At 39.7% G+C, this 25,225-nt stretch overlaps 1 protein-coding gene across 5 annotated transcripts in view; it reads left to right on the top strand.

Annotated features, from left to right (window-relative positions):
* The window catches only part of TSPAN12 (tetraspanin 12), a 74,136-nt gene extending 53,531 nt beyond the window's left edge, over nucleotides 1-20,605 (top strand). For all 5 annotated transcript variants that reach the window (XM_002752078.7, XM_054237769.2, XM_035254909.3 and 2 more), the window contains one exon: nucleotides 19,049-20,605. In XM_002752078.7, the coding sequence (XP_002752124.1) occupies nucleotides 19,049-19,354 (306 nt within the window). In that variant the 3' untranslated portion in view covers nucleotides 19,355-20,605. The remainder of the gene's footprint in view (nucleotides 1-19,048) is intronic.
* The last annotated feature ends 4,620 nt before the right edge of the window (nucleotides 20,606-25,225 follow it).

Below are 25,225 nucleotides of genomic sequence, written 5' to 3' on the forward strand. Positions count from 1 at the left end.
CTAGCTACAGATACAGATGTTTAGTAAGAAAAGAAAAACAGCAATAGAAAATCATTACAGGTGGCAGTAAGCACTGTGAAGACTCTGAACAGGGAAATGTGCTGGAGAATAGCTTTGTTGGTGAGGGAGTTACTTAAGATACATCATTAGGAATAGGCCCTCTTAAGATGTGATATGTGACCTGAGACCAGTTGACGAAAAGGAAGCAGCCATGATAGTAACTGGGAACAGTGTTTTGGGCCTAGGAAACTGCAAGTATAAAGGCTCAACCTTGGGTGGTCTGGACCCATGATTACTGACAGCCCATTCCCCTGTTCTTTGCAATCACCTGTGTAACCACACTCTAAATGCAAGGTGTAAGACTTGACCTCAGCAAAATGTCAGGCTCAGAGTTTAAGTTGGCAAAGCACAAGTCTGTGGTATCTCTTTCTTCTCTCACCTGCTGAGTTTTTCATCATATCAGTTACTGATGTGCTGTGTCTTGACTTGATCTGGAGAAGACAAGCATAAATAAAAGACATAAAAGATAACAGTTAGAAAATAACTCTTTATAGAGCAGGGACTCTCAATCTCTTTCCCATGGACTGGGACTCTTCTAGGATGGGCTTCAAGGAAAAAGTGACACAGCAAAAATTTTTTTCAATATTATCTATCCCTTTTTTTTCCCAGGAAATAAGAGCCATAGATTCATCAACTCTTCTTGGGGTTCCATAGGTAAAAGAATGAAAATCCATAGTTACAAAGAATAGTTGCAGCACTTACTGTCTCAGATAGGAAGCAGCATACTAACAACCCCTCAAAAAGGCTGAAATTCCATTTTACTCCTCTGTGTGCTCCCTTAAGAAAAATAAATGGAGGCCGGGCTCGGTGGCTCAAGCCTGTAATCCCAGCACTTTGGGAGGCCGAGGCGGGTGGATCACGAGGTCGAGATATCGAGACCATCCTGGTCAACATGGTGAAACCCCGTCTCTACTGAAAATAGAAAAAAATTATCTGGGCACGGTGGTACGTGCCTGTAATCCCAGCTACTCGGGAGGCTGAGGCAGGAGAATTGCCTGAACCCAGGAGGTGGAGGTTGCGGTGAGCCGAGATTGTGCCATTGCACTCCAGCCTGGGTAACAATAGCAAAACTCCGTCTTAAAAAAAAAAAAATAATAAATAAATGGAAGCAAACAGTCTCACCACAGGCCTTGGGTCAAATGGACTGACTCAAAATATAAAAGAAAGAGGGGCAGAAAGTCAACTAAAATATATCTCCAGAGACACATTTCTTTGTTTAGTAGTTAGGAGAAAGACTACTGTTAAAATATATTGGCTGCTTCTTCAGAAAAGTAGTATTCCTACAGATTTATGTTAAGGGCTGGACTGAAACATGTCCTCCACACTTGTGTGCCTTTGGGACACTTTTCCTTTAGACCCTTAGACTTTCTGTGTTCCATGTGTTGGACGTGAGTTTTAAATATTCTTAATAATTTCCACTTTAACAAACCCATTTATGCCTCTTTAGATGATTATGTATTTCTTCTCCCAATGCTAGAAAACATCGACAAATAAAGGAAATTGGAACTGACAGGGAGTGTGATTGTGAAGAGATGTGACCTTTTTCTCTGAGTCTTGGCTTGCAGGAAGAAGAACCTCATGATGACAAGTTTGTATAGGTTATCCGAACTCACAGAAGGTAAACAGACTTGAAGAGGTGCTCCTCCAGGTTAAAAGTGAGAGTAGCTCATGTTGCCAAAGAAAAAAAAAATCATTCAGTGACACTTGTTAAACATGATAAGGAGCTGGTCACAGTGGTTCATGCCTGTATTGCCAGTACTCTGGGAGGCTCGGGCAAGCAGATCACTTGTAGTCAGGAGTTCTAGCCCAGTCTGGCCAACACAATGAAACCATAACCCTACTTAAAATACAAAAATTAGCCAGGCGCTGTGGTACATGCCTGTAGTCCCAGCTACTTGGGAGGCTGAGGCAGGAGAATGACTTAAACCTGGGAGGTGAAGGTTGCAGTGAGCCGAGATTGTGACACTGCACTCCAGCATGGGTGACAGAGAGAATCTGTCTCAAAAAAAAAAAATGTTGATGATGATAAGGAAAACTTGATTTCAGTGGGGACTATCAGGATAGGAATAAGGCCACTGCAGTGTGGTCTTGCCGTGGCCGAGACAAATGGGCAAGTAGGAATATATAGTTGAGGAACAGGCTGTGGGTTAGAGGATGGAAAATCATTAAGAGGAAACGTAGTGGTGTGGGATGGGACTCTGGCAAACCTTACCTAGCAAGATTCTTACTGAAGACAGGCCAGGGTGATCAGACATCACCTGGAGAATAGGTGGACAAGGAAGAAGCCAATTAGATATCAAGGATGATCAAGTATGAAGAATGTGGAATCTAACTAAACCAACTTACCAAGATTCTTGCTAAAATTGGACAATGCAGAGACAAACACCAAAGTCCAAACATCAAGGTTAGGTTGAAAAGGAACTCAGTGGAGCCTGAATCGAGATTGGTCATGGAGAGAACCTTTGTCAGCGGTGAACCATGTGGGATGGACTGTTTGAAGGTTTTCTTCTCTCAGTTGAGTGTTGCATGATGTTTGAGTTGAGAGTCATGAAATCACTCTCTCAACCTTCATCCTCATTAGAAATACTATCCTCACCTGTCTCCTCTATACTCTGCTGTCCTTGGAAAATGATAATTGTTTTATAACCAAAATTTTTTTTTTCCTGGGCAATATTTTAGTTCTCAACACATTTTATTAACACTCCCTTCCTGTTAACATCTTTGACCAATTAGAAAGATGAGCCAATACTGTATGTCTACTTGTTTTGACTGGTAGAAATAACTTGTGCTTTATAATTTTCATATACAGCATTCTATTATCATAAATGTTTCCTCATCACTCCTGAGCCAGAGGTGGAAACCTGACAGAGTGGTGTGGGGATAAAAAGGCCATGGTTGGGGGTGGACTTGGCCTTCTAGTAAGCTTCACCTAGTTGTAAGATTTTTTTTTCCCAGACAACCCAGCTCTCCGGTTATTAGTAGGATTCTACTTCAGACCATGTAAATTGCCACACCTGAAGCAAAACAAAGTTAGAAGCAAGTATTAAAAGATAAGGCCAAGGCAGGGAGTGAGAGGTCATAGCGTAGACCTCCAGCTAGGTACTGGCTAGTTACATCAACATGGAAGTTGGTCAAGTCTACATAGAGCAGATTCCCCACATCAGTGGGTAAGAGAAAAGGTAGGAATTAGAAAATCTTGAAGTTGGGCACAAAAAAGGCACCAGACAGAGCAGGCAATCCTTAATTGCCATTGTCTTTGTGATTGAGATACACATGAGAACACATAGCAGTGGTAGTAACTCTTTGGGCTTCCAGTCTTTTTTTATTCGTAGTAATATTTTTTAAGAAACTGGTGTTTATTTTCCATCAACCTCATTTACATGTTGCTTAAGAGCCCATGCAAGAACAGCTTAGGGCCATTCAGTGGTTGCTCCTACCCATTGAGTGGCCTGAGCAGGGGGAGCTGCAGACCAGTCTTCAGTGTCAGGCCGAGCACTACAGTCTTCAGTAGGAAACTGCTGAATAGGCACAGAGGGCACCTGCATGCCTTCAGACTAGTCGGCAACCTCAGGCTGTGTAGCAGTGAACTCAGGAGCTGGAGCAGTCCCTTCACCCTGAAATTCCTCCTTGGTCACAGCCTTTTCAGCAGCAACCCGCTCTTCTTTTTGAATCTCTTCAGTATCTCTAGAAGTAGAGATCAGGTATGCCCTCTCACGGGTGTTCACGGGAAATGGTGCCACGCATGCACAGAACTTCCCGAGCCAGCATTCACCACATCATACCAACTGAGTGAGCTCCTTTGTTGTTGCTTGGGATGGCAATGTCCACGTAGCACAGAGGAGAATCTGTGTCACACAGAGCAATGGCAGGTACATTAACATAAGATGCCTCCGTGAGAGGTTGGTGGTCATAGGCTTCCAATCTTAAAGAATAAGTAGCTGTAAGCCAAGTGCAGAAAATACTAGGGTAGCATGAGAGTGAAAAGGACATTCCCAGCCAAGAAACAATGGAGCAAATCTAGAGCTGGAAGCAAGAGAGCACAGAGGGAGCACAGGGTGTGTGAGAAGAGCCACGTTTACAGGGATGCAGAGGGCAGGGATTAGATTCCGAAGAGTCCTGCATGTCCTAATCACATGTGGGTATTCTATACTGAAGTCTGTGAATAGTTGTCAAATAAAAAGAAACGTGTTCACAAATTTGAGGCATTACTATAAAAAGAAGGTTTAGGACAATGCAGTTATAGGATTTTTTTCTTTAATAATGAAACTTTGTTCTCAGATAAACATTCATAAAGCCTCCTGCCCAGATAGTAAACGGGAGGCAGCTTTCAGTTTTCAGGCACAGTGGTTATTTAGATGGAATATCCCCAAGAATTTCCATTCTCAGTGTTCTTTTATATAAAGCCAAAGATGCTCCCTCCTGTTTCTCTGCTGACTTCATTATCTCCCCTGCGAGTAGCTGGTGATGGGATCTGGTTGACGCCGACTTAGGGTGATATCTGTTTCATCATTCAAAGCCCTGCGGGATCAGTTTGGGCTTAGTAGGGGGAAGATCCCTTTTTATCTTCAGGTTTTGCTTGATCTAATCAGGCCTTGAACTCTTCTGCCAATTTTATTTCATGTATACCAGTGCATTTTTCTTTTCTTTCACTCTGTTTCTTGACATCATGCAATTGTGAGTTTCCTGTTCTTTATTTCCTGTTGAATCAAACAACTTTTCCTCTTGGAATTTATTACTAGAGACTTGCAAATTTTGCCCTTAAAATTAATGGATGTAAAAGCCATGATAATATTTTGACGTGAAAATATATCTTACAAAGCAACAATTTTAGATTTAATCTTAAACATCATAATATTGGCATTGTTGAGAATGAGTTGATGTGGGGGATTAAGCTGAGGACTGGATCTTAAGGCAGGGAAATTAAGGTAGGAAGCTGTAGCGGATAACTCGTGATGGTAAGGGCTAGAATTCAGGTGATGGCAGTAAGTATGGAGAGGAAGGAACGAATGTGAAAGATCTGTCAAAGGTAGAATGAACAGGACTAGGTTATAAATTGGCTGTGGGGAGTGAATGACAGGAAAGTTGCAAGCATTTTTTTTTTTTTTTTCAATGAAAGAAAGTAAGAAAGAAAGAGAAACAGAAAAGGGGGAGAGAGAACAGGAGTCTTGCTCTATTGCCCAGGCTGGAATGCAATCTAAAAGTAGGTATTAAAAACCTCTTTTTATTCACTAAGTTTACTTATTCCAGGTCTCAGTTCAAATCATAAATGTCCCTGTTAATTTTCTATCTCGTTGATCCATCGAATATTAACAATGTGGTGTCAAAGTCTCCCACTATTATTGTGTGGTGGTCCAAGTCTCTTTATAAGTCATTGAAAACTTGTCTTATGTATCTGGGTGCTCCTATATTGGGTGCATATATATTTATGATCATTGACTCATATTGTTGCATTGATCCTTTTATCATTATGTAATGTCCTCCTTTGTTTCTTTTAGTCTTTGTTACTATTAAAGTCTATTTTGTCAGAGAGGAAAGTTACAACTCCTGTTTTTTTTTTCTCTCCATTTGATTGGTGAGTCTTCCTCCAACCTTTTGTTTTGAGTCTTTGTGTGTCCTTGCTTATGAAATGGATCTGGATACAAAGTGACGATGTGTTTTGACTTTTTTTTTCAGTTTGTGTGTCTGTGTGTTTGATTGGGGCATTTAATCCATTTACATTTAGGATTAATATTGATATTTGTGAGTTTAATATTGTCATTTAATGCTAGCTGGCTATTTTGCTCATTAGTTGATATAGATTCTTCATTATGGAGATACTCTTTCCCTTTTGGTAAGTTTTTGGGATGGCTGATACTGGTTGTTCCTTTTTGTGTGTAGTGCTTCTTTCAGAAGCTCTTGTAAAGCAGGCCTGGTGGTGATGAAATCTTTGAGTGCTTGCTTGTTTGTGAAAAATTTTATTTTTCCTTCATTTATAAAGCTTAGTTTGGCTGGATATAAGATTCTGGGTTGAAAAGTCTTTTCTTTGGAGATATTGAGTATTGACCCCCACTCTCTTCTAGTTTGTAGGGTTTCTTCTGCTGAGAGATCTGCTATAAATCTGATAGGCTTCCCTTTATGGGTAACCTGACCTTTATCTCTAGCTGTCCTTAGAATTTTCTCCTTTATTTCAACCCTGGTGAATCTAACAATTATGTGTCTTGCGGTTGCTCTGCTTGAAAGATATCTTTGTGGTGTTCTCTGTATTACCTGGAGTTGAGTATTGTCCTGCGTTACTAGGTTAGGAAAGTTTTCCTGAATAATATCCTGAAAAATATTTTCCAGCTTGGATTCATTCTCTTCATGACATTCAGGTACACCTAACAAACGTAAATTAGGTCTTTTCACATAGTCCCATATTTCTTGGAGACTTTGCTCATTCCTTTTTACTTTTTCTTTTTAATCTTGTCTTCTCATTTCATTTCACTAAGTTGGTCTTCAAACTCTGATATCCTTTCTCCTGCTTGATCAATTTGACTGTTAAAATCTGTGCATACTTCGCAGCGTTCTCGTATTGTATTCTTCAGTTCCATTAATTCACTTATATTCCTCTCTAAATTGTCTATTCTTGTTAGTATTTTGTCAAACCTTTTTTCAAGGTTCTTAGTTTCTTTACATTGGGCTACAACATGTTCTTTTAACACACAGAAGTTTCTTATTATCCACCTTCTGAAGCCTAATTCTGTTATTGGAACACACTTGTTCTCTTGTTGATGAGGAACTGTGATCCCCTGTAGAGGGAGAGGCATTCTGATTTTGAGTATTCTCAGCCTTTTTATGCTGGTTTCTTCCCATCATTGTAAATTTATCCACCTGTCGTCTTTGTAATTACCGACTTTCAAATTAGGTATCTGAGTGGAAGTCCAACTTGTTAATTCCCAGCGTTGAAATCTGAGCAACCCACTGAGCCAGCTAAAACAGCGGCATCAAGATTCTTGGTGCTTTTCTGCCCAGGAGTCTCCGGTCTGGCTTCCCTCCTAAATTCCTTCTTCAATCAGCTGAATGGGCAACTCTGCCTTCGCAGAGCTCCAAACGTCGACCAAAAGGGGACCCAGTCCTGTTTACTCTGCAATAAGAACCACTGCACTGGGGTGCCAGCAAACCAGGGTGCTGGCAAAACCACCATGCCAGCCACAAGAGTCACGCTGGCGACCCGTGGTGCTCCTCCACTGGGAATCTCCTGGTCCGTGAGCAACAAAAATTCGTCTGAAAATATGGCATCCTCTCATTCTCTGCACTGTCACTGGGAGCTACAAGACTGAGCTGCTAGTGATCGGCCATCTTTCAGTTGCAAGCATTCTTGACTTTGATTTGGACTCTGACAGATGATGAAGCCATTTACTGAAGGAAGAGGTTAGAGTTGATTAGTTCTATTTTGGAAATACTGGATTTAAGGTTCTTGTTGGGCATTCCATGTCCAGAAACCTAGGTAGTAATATGAGCTTAGGAGACAGAACTCAGCTAGAGATATGGATTTTGTTTGTACTAATTAAGGAAAGGGCTAACTCAAAATACAATGGCTTGGATAAGGTGGGAGTTTATTTCTCTTTCATAGACCAGTGACCTGATCCAGGCCTCCAGGCAGCTTTGCTGCACAAGTTCATCCAGGGGCCAGAATGATGAGACAACTTTACCTTTTAAATACCCTGTCTTCCAATGGAAGACAGGGTATTTAAAAGGTAAAGTTTTTCTCCAGTTCCTTGTCATGGGGAGAAAGAGAGTTAGAAGAACACCCAATGCATGAAGGCCTATACTCATCAGCACTGCTCAGATTTTATTGGCAGGAACTCACATGGCTTTGTTTAGCTGCAAGGGAGGCTGGGAAATGTGGTCTGGCTAGGAAGTTATGTTCTCATGTACAACATTAATTACTGTGGATCAAGTGAAGAACAGATTGGGTGTGTGGGTGGGTGGATGGACTAAGTTTATACAGGTGTTATCAGTGTACAGAAGGCAATGAAGATATAGAGGGAAATAAGCCTACACAAGAAAGGATGCTATATATGCAGCCAAGGACAGAACTTTGTGGCCTGCCAACACTTAAGGACAGAGATACTAAAATTTTAAGATGGTGACTGCATGGTAAGGAGCAAGCTGAGTGTAGAGATTTTTCTCTTATACATCCTAATTCTCTTATCTCTACTAAGATATTAATAGTACCCACATCATTGTAATATGCAAAGATAAATTGAGATACAACAGGAGAATCTGTTAGTATACCACTTGCCACAGTGGTAATGATGACAATAGTAACAATTTATGTGTTTATTGAAATAAGTAGAAAATGTATTGATCTATGATTAGATTTTTAATTAGGTAAATTGTCCCTAGTTTTGCTTGAAATGACAGGGAAGTGTGCATTTTCTGGTTGTGTGTGTTTGCAGTGGTGAAGGTAGATTTGTCAGGTCAAAGTTTTTGGGACTTGGTCCAGTTTCTCACTTTGCTTGTTTTAACAGCCTCCAACTTCTTATAGATGCAAATTTAAGGTGCCCCAATGGGCCCCCCTGAGAGAAAATGTTTGCGCGAGGGGTTTGTGAACAAACTCTGCCCATTGAGCATGGAGCTTTCCAGGTTTTCTGATCCTAGCCTCTTTGTAACTACATTTTTTGGTAAAAATGAAAAATGATCGGTAAATGCAGTGTTTTACATTTAGTTATTCAGCCTATGTAAGGGATGTTGTAAGGCTTAAAGTGAGACATGAGGACCTTTCATATATTAAGAAATAGTAAGATGACTTTTTCTACTGCGTTTCCTATGCACGGATTTAGTTAACTTTTTATTCTCTTAAGAGAGAGCTAGAGAACAGAAAGTCTTGTAGTGAATTTTATTGCCTCCATTTTTTGTTTTAAATTGGCCTGCTGAGTTTAAGATTATCAGTGTAGAACTTTTGATCTAACCTGTTTAAATCTTGTGAACTCATTAAATACTATCATGCACTTCAATTCTAGAAGAAAGAAGGCTAGATTGTATATTTGCATCTGATGATCAACATAGTTATCTCGAACTTGAGATTCATGTTTATTTACAAAAACATTAATATTGGCATGTATTGGCACCTAGATTTTATTTATACTTATCTTCATAAGCACATTAAAAGGCCTCCCAACTTTCTGATGTGGCCTGTGAATATTGAGTACTGAAAAGCCATGCGTGTTCTTCCAATTTTAGAAACTCATTTTGGAGGTAGATCAGAGAATAATTTCAAGTGTATAATTTCCTGAAGTGAAATGAGACATTCTTACATACCTTAGAATAGATTTCAGGAAATGTAGGGATTTGTGATTTTTCTCTGATAAAGGTACTGTCATTATTTACAGCTAATAGTTGACCAGAATTTTAATATTGTAGAAAGTAAAGTAGGTTAGCCAACATGTCTTATTCATATCTTTGAATTATCTGAGGTTATTAACAAGGGGCTAACCTGGCTTTATTTAGGAAAAAAACATATTCAAGTAAAATCAATCTAGAGTATTTTATTTTGAGAAAAGCAAGTAAGTGCACTTCAGTTCTTTCCTATTCTGAATAAAATACTATTTGTAAATTGAAATGAAATTTATCATTTGTCTCCTTTTTTATTCACTCTACAGAAATGTTTGTTTATGCAACTAAATATCTATAAATAGTATAATAAATACATATAATCACATTTTTTTATGTAGATTTAATGTCTTACTTTTCAAGACAAGTTTATACTGAAGAATGTAAACCTTATGAATAACTATTTGACTGGCTCAAAGTATGCTCAGGGTTATGTTCATGTTGAATTACTTCACTAAGAATGATTCAGAACAGACAGAAAACCCTGGGGCTATTTAAACGAAGAACTTACAGTGTGACTGAAGAGGTCAATCATCTTATACAGACAAATCTGGAAAAATACTGACTGTCCTCTCAAGAAGAGAACTATTCTTTTGAAAAGTTGGTTCTTAACTTTAAGATCTTGTGAAAACGATTCATTGATATTCAGCATGATGCCTGTGTTAGGCCATTCTTGCATTGCTACAGATAAATACCCGAGAACTAGGTACTTTATAAGAAAAGAGGTTTAATTGGCTATGGTTCTGCACCCTGTACTGGAAGGGTAAAGGATAATGGCATCTGCCCCTGGGAAGGCCTCAAGGAGCTTTGACTCATGGCAGAAGGCAAAGCAGCAGCAGACACATCACATGGCCAAAGAAGAACAGGAGCGAGAGATGAGACAGGTGCTACACACTTTTAAAGAGACAGATCTTGTGAGAACTCTGTTATCACCAAGAGGATGGCCATTCATGAGGGACCTAGCCCCTTGATCCAAATACCTCCCACCAGGCCCCACTTCCAACACTGTGGATTACATTTCAACATGAGATTTGGGTAGATTCAAATGTACTAACTATATCAACACCTGTATGCTGCAAGCTTCTGCATGCCTCATGAATCAGCAAAGAAATATTAAATTGTATGTACTATAGAGAAATGTTCTTTATTTCTACGTTTATACTGTGTATTTTAAAAAATTGAATTTATTAAAGGATATAGGGCAGCATACAACAAAATACAGTAACTTAATAAAAACATATAAGCAGAGTTAGAAAGTCAAGGTTAAAGGAAAGAGTAAGCAAATGTTCTTAACATGAAGACAGACACAGTTGCTGTGGTTGAGTGTCCTGTTTGCCTCTCAGCTTTCTGACGGCCCAGATGAAAAGGAGGAACAATCATCAGCACAATTCTAATATTAGGAGAGCAAACATTCTAACTTCAAAGGGGGCAAAACTATACATTTTTTATCAAGTGGGATTTTATATCTACTACTTTATCAAGAAAAAATATCTTCAATATTATTTTTCACAAATTTTATAGAGCAGTTTCTTATGGTGTTTTCTAATACACAGTGTTAAAATACACCTCGGTGGAGGATAATATGCAAGGACATAGGTTAACATATTCCAGTTTTGGTGACCTGGTTTGACGGATGGACATAAAGTACTAAGATGTCAACTGATTTCATTTCTTTTAAATAATATGTGGTTGACACCTCTTTTGGAGAGATTCTTGACAAAGAAGCATAAAATATAATTTAATGAATTCTGATGACAAATTTAAGGACTGAAATTCTGTCTTGTTTGAGGAATGAACTGTGTGTTTTTTAAATAAAAATGAGGAAGTGATCACCTGATATTTTGCTATAAAAATGGAGAAGTCTTAGGACTTTCAGTTGGAATAAAGCACAGTTGCCCACCTGAATGTGAAGGTAATCTTCAGGGACCAGTGATCTGGAAGGATACCAAGTCCCAACTATGTTACATGTCAATACAATTGCACGTCTCCATTTCTGGGCAACCGAAAAAGCTTTTTTGTCATTGGAATCCAAACTCATATTTAAAAACTTTGTCTTAATATTTCATTGCATTTTCTAGTTTCTTTAAAGTTACAAATCAATGACATTTTCAAAGAAACATTGACAGAATCAACATGGTCTAGAAAAGGATCAACAGAGTGATGCAGTGTACATATTTGGAAAACTTGAAAACTAGGACTATTTAGCCTGGAGAAGAGAATAGTTAAAAGGAAAGGGATGTTAGATTCTACAGATATGACTCTCTACCTTATGAAAAAGGGAAGAATTGAGAGCAGAGTTAGAACCAGTGCATCCTTACAAAGAAAGCAGGCTCCAACAAGGGGAGGGTTGTTAGGAATTAGTGTTGTTCCAGTGTGGACAGGATTGCCTAATAAGGTGGGGAGTCCCTCTCATTAGAATTGCAATTTCATTGATTGTTTTTTTGCCCCCTGTGAGTCATACTTTCTTATTTCTTTGCATGCCTTATAACTTTTTTTAAGATAACAGAACATTTTAAATAATATAATGTGACAGCTCTGGAGATAATATTCTTCTACCTCTTCAACATTTGCTGGTGTTGATTTGTGGATTTGATGGCATTTTCTAAATTAATTCTGTAAAGGCTATATTCTTTGTCATGTATGGTCACTGAGAAGTTTCTGCTCGGTTAGCTTAGTGGTCAGTTAATGAATGAACAGATTTCCTTAGATGCCTGGAACCAACCAGTGATTCTCCCTGTCTTTACCAAGGGTGCAAAAAATTTCAAGATAAGCCAGAGTAGAGATCTTAGGATCTTTGAAGGTCTTTCCTGGGCCTATGCCCAGCTCCTGAACCTAAGCACAGCCCTACTCATGTGTGTAATTTTCTAGATCTCCACAAATATGTCACAGCTGTTCAAGCCCCCTTGTGTACAACTGTTACCAACTTCCTCAGGCAGCCTCAGAGATCAATAGCTACCTCTGACTGTTACTGCTAACCTTCTGGGCAGGGAAGGGGAGGAGGCTGCTCCCCTAGTTGAGCTTCAAGCTCAGGTTAAATAAAGACATCCTTCTGAGTGGGGTCTTCCAGGGAACCACAACACCAGACATACAATGACACTCCTCTGGGAATGTGGCTTTCAATGAGGTGCAACCCCATTCTGCCCCCTCTGGTGGCAGCTAGGCTGCCAGTTCTCACCAGGATTGCAGGCTCTTAGCTCTCCAGGCTACCAAGGGGAGCAGGGATGGGAATAGAGCAAATTAAAATTTCACAACTTGCTGTTCCTACTGAGATTCAGCAGCTTTTCATGAATAAATATTCCTTGGGTTTCTGCAAGACTGGTTAATTTCTAAATTCTAGAAAATTTGAGGCTAACAGTTTTTTGCTGGTGTTTTCGTTGCTTACATGAGGAGAGATTTTTTGGAGGTCCTTCCTATGCCAGGTTTGCTGTGTCACTCCACAAGTGTTTTTTGCCATGTTTTTAAAATATAAAAAGTTGAATTCATGACTTCCAAGGCCAACCTCCCATTCTAGAGTGTTCAATGTTAATAGGTCTCATTCCCCAGTCATCCTAGGTGATAGAATTTACTGTATCATTTTAAAAATAAATGTGATTGTTTAAGATAAACTGAAATAGACTTAAAACAGTGCCAAAATATGAAACATAATAAATTGTACTTAATTATCAACTTCTGCCTTGTTTTACTCACAGATTTAAAAAGGAAACATTACTTTTTCTTAAATTGTACTTTAGATTCTGGGGTACATGTGCAGATCATGCAGAATTGTTGCATAGGTACATACACGGTATTGTGGTTTGCTGCCTCCAACCTCCACCAATATTAGGCATTTCTCCCCATGTTATCCCTCCCCAATCTCCCTACTCCCCACTGTCCTTCCTGTAGTCTCCCCCAACGGACCCCAGTTTGTGATGTTCCCCTCCCTGTGTCCATGTGTTCTCATTGTTCAACACCTGCCTATGAGTGAGAACGTGTGGTGTTTGATTTTCTGTTATTGTGTCAGTTTGCTGAGAATGATGATTTCCAGATTCATCCATGTCCCTGCAAAGAACATGAACTCATCATTTTTTATGGCTGCATAGTATTCCATGATGTATATGTGCCACATTTTGTTGTCCAGTCTATTATTGATGGGCATTTGGGTTGGTTCCAGATCTTTGCTATTGTAAACAGTCCTGCAATGAATATACATGTGCATGTGTCTTTATAATAGAACAATTTATAATCCTTTGGATATATACCCAGTAATGGGATTGCTGGGTCAAATGGAATTTCTATTTCTAGGTCCTTGAGGAATAGCCACACTGTCTTCCACAATGGTTGAACTAATTTAGACTCCCACCAACAATGTAAAAGTGTTCTTTTTTTTTTTTTTTTTGAGACAGAGTTTGACTCTTGTTACCCAGGCTGGAGTGCAATGGTGCGATCTCGGCTCACTGCAACCTCCGCCTCCTGGGTTCAGGCAATTCTCCTGCCTCAGCCTCCCGAGTAGCTGGGATTACAGGCACGCGCCACCATGCCCAGCTAATTTTTCTTATATATTTAGTAGAGACAGGGTTTCACCATGTTGACCTGGATGGTCTTGATCTGTCGACCTTGTGATCCACCTGCCTCGGCCTCCCAAAGTGCTGGGATTACAGGCTTGAGCCACCGTGCCCGGCCGTAAAAGTGTTCTTATTTCTCCATATCCTCTCCAGCATCTGTTGTCTCCAAATTTTTTAATGATCGCCATTGTAACAGGCATGAGATGATATCTGAATGTGATTTTGATTTGCATTTCTCTAATGACCAGTGATGATGAGCATTTTTTCATGTTTGTTGGCCTCATACATGTCCTCTTTTGAAAAGTGTCTGTTTGTGTCCTTCGCCCACTTTTGAATGGGTTTGTTTGTTTTTTTCTTGTAAATCTGTTTTAGTTCTTTGTAGATTCTGGAATTAGTCCTTTGTCAGATAGGTAGATTGCAAAAATTTTTTTCCCATTCTCTTGGTTGCCAGTTCATTCTAATGATTGTGTCTTTTGCTGTACTGAAGCCCTGGAGTTGCATTAGATCCTATTTGTCTATTTTGGCTTTTGCTGCCATTGCTTTTGATGTTTTAGTGATAAAGTCCTTGCCTATGCCTATGCCCTGGATGATTTTGCCTAGGTTTTCTTCTAGGATTTTTATGGTGTTAGGTCTTATATTTAAGTTTTTAAATCATCTGGAGTTAATTTTAGTGTAAGGTGTTAGGAAGGGGTCCAGTTTCTATTTTCTGCACATGGCTAGCCAATTATCCCAACATCATTTATTAAACAGGGAATCCTTTTTCCATTGCTTGTTTTTGTCAGGTTTGTCAAAGATCAGATGGTTGTAAATGTGTGGCATTGCTTTGCAGGTCTCTATTCTGTTCCATTCGTCTATATCTCTGTTTTGGAACCAGTAGCAAGCTGTTTTGATTACCATAGTCTTGTAGTATAGTTTGAAGCAGGTAGCATGATGCCTCGAGCTTTGTTCTTTTTGCTTAGGTTTGTCTTGGCTATGCAGGCTCTCTTTTGGTTCCATATGAATTTTAAGGTTTTTTTTTCCAGTTCTGTGAAAAGGGTCATAGGTAGCTTGATGGAGATAGTGTTGAATCTGTAAATGACTTTGGGTAGTATGGCCATTTTCACAATATTGATTCTTCCTATCCATAAGCATGGAATATTTTTCGATCTGTTTGTGTCCTATCTTATTTCCTTGAGCAGTGGTTTGTAGTTCTCCTTGAAGAGGTCCTTTACATTCTTTGTTAGTTGGATTCCTAGGTCTTTTATTCTCTTTGTAGCAATTGTGAATGGCAGTTCATTCTTGGTTTGGCTGCCTTTTTCCAGAGATGCCCTTCCCAGCAAGGTGGGAGTCTAGCCGCAGTCTGCCAGCAGAGACGTTACTGAGCTGGTATGGGCTCTGCCCAGCTGTTTTGTGAACTTCCTGTTAGAGCTGCCTAAGTAATGGTGGTCCGCCTCAGTAGTGGCACACTGCTCAGTAATGGTGGACTGCCTCAGTAATGGTGGACTGCCTCAGTAAAGGCAGATTGCCTCGGTAAAGGCGGACTGCCTCGGTAATGGCGGACTGCCTCGGTAATGGCGGACTGCCTCGGTAGTGGCGGACTGCCTCGGTAGTGGCGGACTGCCTCGGTAGCGGTGGACTGCTTCGGTAGCGGTGGTCCGCCTCAGTAATGGCACACTGCTCAGTAATGGCGGACTGCCTCGGTAGTGGCGGACTGCCTCGGCAGTGGCGGACTGCTTCAGTAAAGGCGGACTGCCTCGGTAATGGCGGACTGCCTCGGTAAAGGTGGACTGCCTCGGTAATGGTGGACTGCCTCAGTAAAGGCAGATTGCCTCGGTAATGGCGGACTGCCTCGGTAGCGGCGGACTGCCTCGGTAGCGGCGGACTGCCTCGGTAGCGGCGGACTGCCTCGGTAATGGTGGACTGCCTCGGTAATGGCTGACACCAGAGCTGGACTGTCCCAGGTCCAGCGGCACCTGCTGTGAAACTCTCAGTCCACAGTGTTTCAGATTGCTGGTCTTTGTGGGGGGTGGGACCCACTGAGCCAGATCACCTGGCTCCGTGTTTCAGCCCCCCCCTTGTTTTTTTTCAGTTGAATGGGTGTCTCTGTATCCCAGGCATTCCAGGCACCTGTTCAAGTGGCTGCCTGGATGTGTATGAGTGTTTTGAGTAGAGATCCACAGTGCTGGCTGAAACAGCCATGCTGGAAGCTCGTGGTGCTTTTCAGCCTGGGAATCTCCTGGTCTGTGGCAGTAAGAACTTGTTTGGAAATGCAGTGATCACTCACCTTCTGTGCTCTTCTTGCTGGGGAACTGCACTCCAGAGCTGTTTCTATTCAGCCATCTTGGATGACCTCCAGGAAACATGACTTTTCTGGCACAGTTTCTTAGCTTAAAATGAATTATTCTAAGGGGTAGGAGATCTTAAGCCAATATAGATGCAAGGTAAGCCTCAGAGACTATTGAAAAGTTAAAAATGAAAAAATTGGCTCACAGTATTTTATGTAGTTGAATCATTGGCATATATATTTCTTGAATGGTTTACCTTTTTAATAACTAATACACTGTTAATTATAGCCACCATGTTGTATTATACACCTCTTTAAGTATTCCTCCTGTGTAGCTAAAATTTTGTATCCTTGAATGGTTTGCCTCTAATTCTTTTTTTTTTTTTTTTTTTTTTTGTGACAGGGTCTCACTCTGTTGCCCAGGCTGGAGTGCAGTGGTGAGATCTCAGCTTACTGCAACCTCTGCCTCTCAGTTCAAGTGATTCTCATGTCTCAGCCTCCCCAGTAGCTGGGGTGACAGGCATGTACCACAATGCCCAGTTAATTTTTATATTTTAAGTAGAGACAGGATTTCATCATGATGGCTAGGCTGGTCTTGAACTCTAGACCTCAAGTGATCTGCCTGCCCAGGGCCCCCAGTGTGCTGGGATTACAGATACCAGCCACCACACCTGGCCAGTTTACCTCTAATTCTGACATCTATTATAATTGTCATTACCAAAATATGGATATATTCATGCTAATTCTTTATTCACTAGCAATCCATTTTTGTACTAAGTACTGAGCACGTAGGTAAGGAATCAGCTAAACATGATCCAAGGCTGTTTTATGTCAATTTCCTGAAAGATAGATGTAAAGAAATAGTGCCACATTACTTGGTAATTATGTTAAATGAAGTTGCTATGCAAATTAATTTGCCAGATGTCTGAAGCCAAACCTTTTTAACTTAACAAATTTTGAGGTGACTCTTCCAAAATTATGTAAAGTATTTCTCTGCTTCATCAGGAAGCTAATGATCTAGTGTTTCAGTGGTAAGTAATCATTTTGGACAGTTATTTCATTGTCCTGTAAAACAGTGGCAGCCACCTTGCTCTTGTAGGATAGAGCGGTGCATAAGTACTTACTGGTGACATAAGGCTATGCTTTTGGTGTTTTCATACTCTCATGAATTGTTGTATCTCATACTTTCCCATTAATATCTGCTAATCATAGATTTTCCATCTATTTTTAATTTGATCTTTCTACTTTCTAGTCTGTGAACTGACACATCAGCTCAGATATTAAGCTGATGTATCTGTTGAGTTCTTAACATGTATAAGGCACTATTTAAAATGTTAAAATGTGCCTGTGCATTTAATCCTCCCCACATCTGGGATAGGTAAGCACTATTATTATCTGCATTTTCAGACAAGAAAACTGAAGCACAGAGAGATTAAGTAACTTGCCCCAAATCACATAGCAGTTCATGATCTTAATCATTATACTATACTGTTGAAGTAGCATCATTTATCTGGAGTAATATCCAAGGTTTGTTATCTCACACCAAGGAAATCAAGGATGTGAACACACAAGGAATGTGGTTAAGAGTGGAGGTTGAATAGGCAAAAGAAAGAGAAGAACTCTCTCCTGCAGAGAGGGTTTCTGAGTAGGTTCTCTGGTCCACAGCAAAATGCAGTGGGTTTTATCGATGTGCTTGAGGAGTCGACGTCTGATTTACACAGGGCATGAAAGATTGGTCAGAGCAGGTGTGCCATTTCACACATAGTGCGTGGAAATCTGACCACTCCTACCCCAATCTTTTATTATGCAGGTAGGTTTTCCGCCTGGCTGGCATACATACAGTTTCTTTACTGTATGTGTAGTGACAAAGAAAAGGGAAGGTGGAGCCTCCATGTTGAACATCCCTGGCTCCCAGTTAGCCCCTTTCCACTGGGATAGCTGCTGGCATTCACCTGTGCAAGCTTCCAGCTTGCTTTTCTATGTCTACAGCTTGATTTTTCAGACTGTTTTTTTGTTAGAAAAGAAATGATTTTGAAGCTGCTTTCTGTTAAAAGGGAAATTCCATTGAGGACTCTTTTACCCTCACTATTTGCCTAAATAATTTCTATCTCCTGTATCACTGTGTCATATAAAGATGCTTATTAAAATGACATATAAACCTAAGAGTGAATGAGCTCTCATAGAATACTTGAGTGGAACTCTGAAAAACATTTACATTTTGGTGAGTTGTCTTTGTGATGTCTATTTTCATTTCCCGCAGAATGTATGTGTATGTGTGTGTTTGTGCAAATTTCTAGCATTTTATCAAATAGGTAAGGTGGCCAGAGAAGCGACTTTACCAAACCAGTGTGAGGTATGATTAAATCATAAACAGGTGTGCCATATCTGGCCTAATGCTTTTTTGTGTGTTTGAAGTTTCACTGGAACCTAGCCACATCCATTCATTCACTAACCATCTATGGGCTCTTCCCTGTGACAGTGGCAGGGATGAGTAATTGCCATAGAGACCACATGGCCCACAAAGCCTAAAATATTTACTCTCTGGCCCTCTAAGCAAAAGGAGTTTGTCAACCCCTGCTCTAGAGGTTGATTTTATACCAGTGTGTCTCAATTTCAGGTTTTGAGAAAGACAAAAGAAGGGGTTGGCTCATCAGAATCCACTGGATACTTATCAAAAGCTACACACCTCCCTCTCTCCTCCTTCTCATAGGCTTTCCCTATTGAGAATCATTTCCTTAAACTTTATGATCGAAATAGTCTGATTGTATTAACTGTTATTGGCCTTCTGTAACATATCTAAAGTAATGTTGAGTGTGTATTTCTTTTACAGGGTTGTGGGAAGAAAATGTATTCCTTTTTGAGAGGAACCAAACAACTGCAGGTGCTGAGGTTTCTGGGAATCTCCATTGGAGTGACACAAATCCTGGCCATGATTCTCACCATTACTCTGCTCTGGGCTCTGTACTATGATAGAAGGGAGCCTGGAACGGACCAAATGATGTCCTTGAAGAATGACACCTCTCAGCACCTGTCATGTCCCTCAGTAGAACTGTTGAAACCAAGCTTGTCTAGAATCTTTGAACACACCTCCATGGCAAACAGCTTTAATACACGCTTTGAGATGGAGGAGTTATAAAAACAAAATGTCACGGAAGAAAACCACAAACTTGTTTTATTGGACTTGTGAATTTTTGAGTGCATACTATCTGTTTCAGAAATATGTAGAAATAAAAATGTTGCCATAAAAGAATACCTAAGCATATAATATTCTGTGCTTTAAAATGAAGAGGGAAGAGTTTCGTGTCGTAAGTCACCACCTGGACAATAACTCTTTAATGCTGAAGACAGATCTAATACCCACTGTGTAGCCTGTGTATGACTTTAGCTAACACAGTTATGTTTTGAGGCGGCATGGTTTGATTAGCATTTCTGCATCCATGCAAACGAGTCACATATGGTGGGACTGGAGCTACAGTATATACTTCTACCAGCTAGTATATAAAGTACTAATTAAGTGCTAACATAGGAAGTTAGAAAATACTAGTGGCTTTCATTACTCAGCAAGCTATTCTTTTGATGCTAGATAAATTATGTCAGAAAAGTTTCAAGATTGGTGACTACCTAAATATGGTTTTTGCTGGTTAGTAAAATATTCTTACCAATTAAAAGAGCAAACTAACGCATTGTCTTAAGGTGATCAGGGATCTAGTTGTATATAAGTATGCGTTAAGTCTGTATAATTCAGTAGATTTCAGTTCCGATAATGTTAAGAATAACCATTATGAAAAGAAAAATTTGTCCTGTATAGCATCATTATTTTTTGCCTTTCCTGTTAATAGAGCTTTAATATTCTGTCCTGGGCTTATATTACATATATAACTGTTAATTTAAATACTTAACCACTAATTTTGAAAATTACCAGTGTGATACATAGGAATCATTCAGAATGTAGTGTGGTTTTTAGGAAGTATTGACAAGAAAATTTGCACATAACTTGGTTGATTCAGAAAGGACTTGTATGCTGTTTTTCTCCCAAATGAAGACTCTTTTTGACACTAAACACTTTTTTAAAAAGCTTATCTTTGCCTTCTCCAAACAAGAAGCAATAGTCTCTAAGTCAATATAGTTATACAGAGAATAGTTTTCTTTTTCTCCAGAAAATGCTTATGAGAATCATTAAAACCTGTTACAATTTATCTAAAGATTCTTTGTTTTATTTCACTGATTAAAATACTTTGGTGAAATTACACAGATTATTAAATTTTTTACAAGAGTATAGTATATTTATTTGAAATGGGAAAAGTGCATTTTACTGTATTTCGTGTATTTTATTTCTCAGAATATGGAAAAAATTAAAATGTGTCAATAAATATTTTCTAGAGAGTAATGATTTGTCTGTGCCTATTTTTTAATACATTACCAGCACTTATGCGACTTGAGAAGATTTTCAAGAGGAGAAAAACATGAGAAAGAATGATTGAATAAAGCTATTAATATTAATTTCCAAACTCTGAACAGACCTATAAGAGTATGTGTTTTCATTGAGAAGAGTCCAAAAGGTGCCCATTTATTTTTACTTTTGCTTTTTAGCTGAATGTTAAATAATATACTTGTTTGAGATAATATGCCCATTTATGTTAATGTATCTTTTCAATCGTTGCATATCACAGTTTTATAACACAAATATGCCCATCTGTGTTAATTCATCATTTCAATGTTTGTGTATCAGTTTTATAACTATTATTAATTTTTAAGAGAATATGAGTCTTTAAATTTTAAATTCTCTTCAAATGAGTCAAGGGATACAATACTTGGAATTAATTGCCCTCTTTAAAATCTTCATAGATTGAAATGGAAACTGAGTACATTTCTTGTTCAATCAGAGCCAAAAGCTTCCCTTTTAATAACTTCAACACCCCAAATCCCTGTAATTTCACCTCAAATACCCAAGTAACTGATAGCCATGAGTTTTGTTTGAATTATTTGTTTAATGGTCAAATTTAGCTGCTGCTTTTTTGATGTGTCTCATAGTTGAAGCAAGAGCAAGAATATGATATATTGGGTTCAGTAAAAGTCCTCAAATTATAAGAGTTGATTTCTACATTTTTAGACTTAGGATATTTTGATGTATTACCTGATTTACGACCCTCTAGGATGGTCAATATAAATTTAGACAATAACTTTATATATAATACACTTGCTTAATGGGAAGGAATGACATTTAGAGCAATGGCCCACAAAAGCCTCTTATGGCAGCAGTGCACGTGGAATAATAAAACTGCATGTGAGTTAAAAAGTGTATTTAATGTGGTAGAGCTGAGGGAATTCACCGTTTGGGTACATTACAAACAAAACTGTTAACTGTTTCTTTGGGAATTTTTAAACGTGCTCTCTGGTAAAAAGTAAAATCAAATCACCATTTTTCAGAAGTAGAGTGCCCTGGAGACTCAAAGATGGCAACAAGAGATGACGTCTGTCCTTAAACACTGTGGAATCTGGGTTAGAGACGCTCGTGCTAACCACAAGAAAAATAAATAAAGGAATATGCAGTGAGTGGGGTCCTTCTTAAGAATAGGAGATGGAGTAGAGTGGAATTAAGGCAACTATGCCCAGGAGATGGCCTTCAAGCTGTATGAGAAGGAGCAGTGGAGACTAGCTGGCTCATGGAAAACGTTCCATGAGCCATGAGTTTGAGGTCAAAAGTATACATTATTTTGGAGCAATGACCAATAGTTCAATGTGGTTAGACAGATCACACAGGATGCTTGAAGAGACACTGTGGGAGAGGAAATGAATGAAATTTGGTTTGGGTACTTTGCTCGGTAGGCTAAAGTCAAGTCACTGAAGTGATTTCAGAAAGAGAAATGATAAATATTTCATTAATTTAACTGGACTAGCCAAGTGACAAAGAAGGGGCCATGAGACAGATATACTTATTAGGCAATTCCTGGGGGGCAGGTGGGCAACCATTGACCACAGTCTAGCTAAATGGAGTGCTCAAGAGTTGTCCACACTGCAGGCCCCGGCTAGAGACTGGAGAGATTGCTGTTGCTGTGGTCCTGGAGAGGGATAGACATCCTTACCAGGACAATGGAAGTCAAAAAACAGAGTGCATAAAACAGATTACAACAGGGTGAATCCACGAAACTTGGCAGTAGATAGACCTCGGGTAGTGTGGGACAAGAAATAAAAGAATGGAAATTTCTGGATTTTGTGCCTGGTAAATTGGCAATGGCATTATACTCAATGGAAGACTGGAGGGGAATGGGTATGAGAGGGTAATTAATTTGGTCTGAGACACACTGAGTTGGAGATGCCTGCAGGTCATGCAGATGGAGATGTCTACAGGCAGCTGTAAATTTCAGTCTGGAGCTCAGAAGAATTCACTGTCAAGCCTGAGACTTTTTATGCATTGCTTTCCCATCTCAGGAAGCCTGACAGAAAGTGGGCTGGGAACCAAATCTTATATGAGGAGAATCTTAAATAGATTGCCACAGAACCTTCCTTTTGTCTGAACTCCCACTCCTGTGGATGAGTCAAGAGAGGTAAGAAAACAAGAAATGACTATACTACTGAATCTTCTCCGGCAAAGGAGCTGCCGCCTTTTTAAAACCACTGCCAAGTGCAACCCCCTTCCTATCACCATCCTGAGATTTAGAAGTAGGTTGGTCTCCCCTCTTAACTGAGTTCTCATTTCCTCACATCTTAGAATCATATACAGGAGAATCTTTGATATCATCCTGATCTTGAATGCTTTTCTTTTTCTATTTGAATGTGTTAATTGCAACCATTCTTTCTCATACTTTCGGGGGTGCGTACTAGGTACCATGCACATGTAGGAGGTGCTTTACACTTACTTTTTCTGTTCTTCACAACTCTTTTGCAATTCGCAGGCACCATTAGCCCCGTTTTATTTTACCAATGAAGAAGAGGGACTCCAAGAGACTGAATAAATTTACTTAGCTAATATGTGACAGAGCTTACTTTCACTCTGTCCAGTTTGTGACGTGATATCTTCACCAACCTGTGGTGAAGCTCAGCTGATTCTTTACATAGAAAAGCCAAATTCTCCTACAGGTGATTCCATATCACCAGGTCTAATCAGTCTCCAGATTCTACTACTTCTTCTTTCAAAATGATGCCCTTGTCTATCTCACTTCTTTCTTATTATTTCCGCAGAACAAGTGTAAATTATCTAAAGCTTTGATGGAAGCCATAAAATGTTCTCTCTTTTCACCTCGTCTCCTCCCATTGCTCTATCTTGTACACACACATACACACAAAGGCAAATTAAGTTCTTTATGGAGATTTTATATGTATATATATATACACACATACACACATATATACACTATATATACATATATATATATACACACATATACACACACATACACACACACACATATATATATATATATATATATATATCCAATATATGTACACCTTTAAAGTACACTGTTAGTTTTGGCAACTATATATACCCATAGAACTGCAACCACAACCAAGATCCAGAACATTTTCATCATGTCAAAACATTTCCTCTTGCCCATCTGTGATAAATCCTGCAGTCCCCACTCCTAGCCCCAGGCAACACTGATCTGCCAAACGTCACTCAAATTAATTCTTGTGAAACTTTATTCTTATCTTGCTGCTTCCTTACTCAAGCACTTCCAGAGGCCCCTTGTTGTAAGAAAGGCAGAGCTTCCCAGCTCATTTGTGTATTATGTTATTTATACAGCGTGTTAGGATACATGAAGCTCAGCGGTCACCCTAGGTTTTGCCTGGCTACCATGAGAACTAGGAGGAAGCAACAAATAGCTCAATTTGAAAGTTTGGCTGCTACACTAGACATCTCAAAATACAGCGGCTTAAACAAAATAGAAGTGAAATTTTAGTTCATAAAATGCATATGTGAGTAGCCCCAAGTATGGCTGCCTGAAAGTGTCTGGGGCTCAGGATGCTTCTCTCTGGCTACTCTACTAAGCTGAGGTGTTTGCTTTGCTCACATGGACAAAAGTAGCACCCTACTTCCGTATTTCAGACAACAGGCTAGACAATAGGGAAAGTTAAAGGGAAGGAAGCATACCTCTGCCATTTAAGGACCTACTCAGAAGCAAACACCACTTCCATTCACACCACACAGCTGTAAGGAAGAGCTGTAAATGCGTTTTGTTCTGAATACCGATGCATCTGGTTAAATCAGGAATGTCAATGGCCACACAGAAAGAAGGGGTAATGAGCATTAGTGTCGACTAGCAAATCTCTGCCACACTCCTCAGTACCTTCAGAATAAAGTCTTCTACTACCTGAATTTACTTTTCAAATATATTTCCTATACTACATTCTCAAATATCACTGGACACCAGCCAGTGGGACCAATCCTGGTCTACTCATTGTCTCTAACATCCCACATATCCTATGTCTTTTTGATTTTGCTCACATCATGGTTCTTTGCTGGCATAACCTCATCTCCACAATTTCAACTTGTCCTCAACCTTGAAGTCCCAGCTCAGCAGCCGCCTATTACGTGAAGTTTCTCCTGACTACTCCAGTCCATAGCAATTCATTTTTCTTGGAGCCCAGCATTAATTTGTTACCATGACATCTAGATTGATGTGTGTATTTTCAATTTTATATTACTTTTTTTTCCCTGAGACAGGATCTCACTCTGTCACCCAGGCTGGAGTGCACTGACACAATCTTGACTCACTGCAGCCTCTGCCACCAGGGCTTAAGTGATCCTCTCACTTCAGCCTCCTAAGTAGCAGAGACCACAGGCATGTGCCGTCACACCAGCGAATTTTTGGTTTTCTGGTAGAGACAGGGTTTCACCATGTTGCCCAGGCTGGTCTCAAAGTCTTGAACCCAATCAATTCTCCTGCCTCAGCCTTCCAAAGTGCCGGGATTACAGGCATGAGCCACCATGCCAGGCTACACAGCTCACTATGTTACCCAGGCTGGACCTCCTGATTTCCAGCAATCCATTCACTTCCATCTCCCAAAG

This window comes from Callithrix jacchus, chromosome 11, assembly GCF_049354715.1.
Source record: "Callithrix jacchus isolate 240 chromosome 11, calJac240_pri, whole genome shotgun sequence".
In the NCBI taxonomy this organism is placed as follows: domain Eukaryota; kingdom Metazoa; phylum Chordata; class Mammalia; order Primates; family Cebidae; genus Callithrix; species Callithrix jacchus.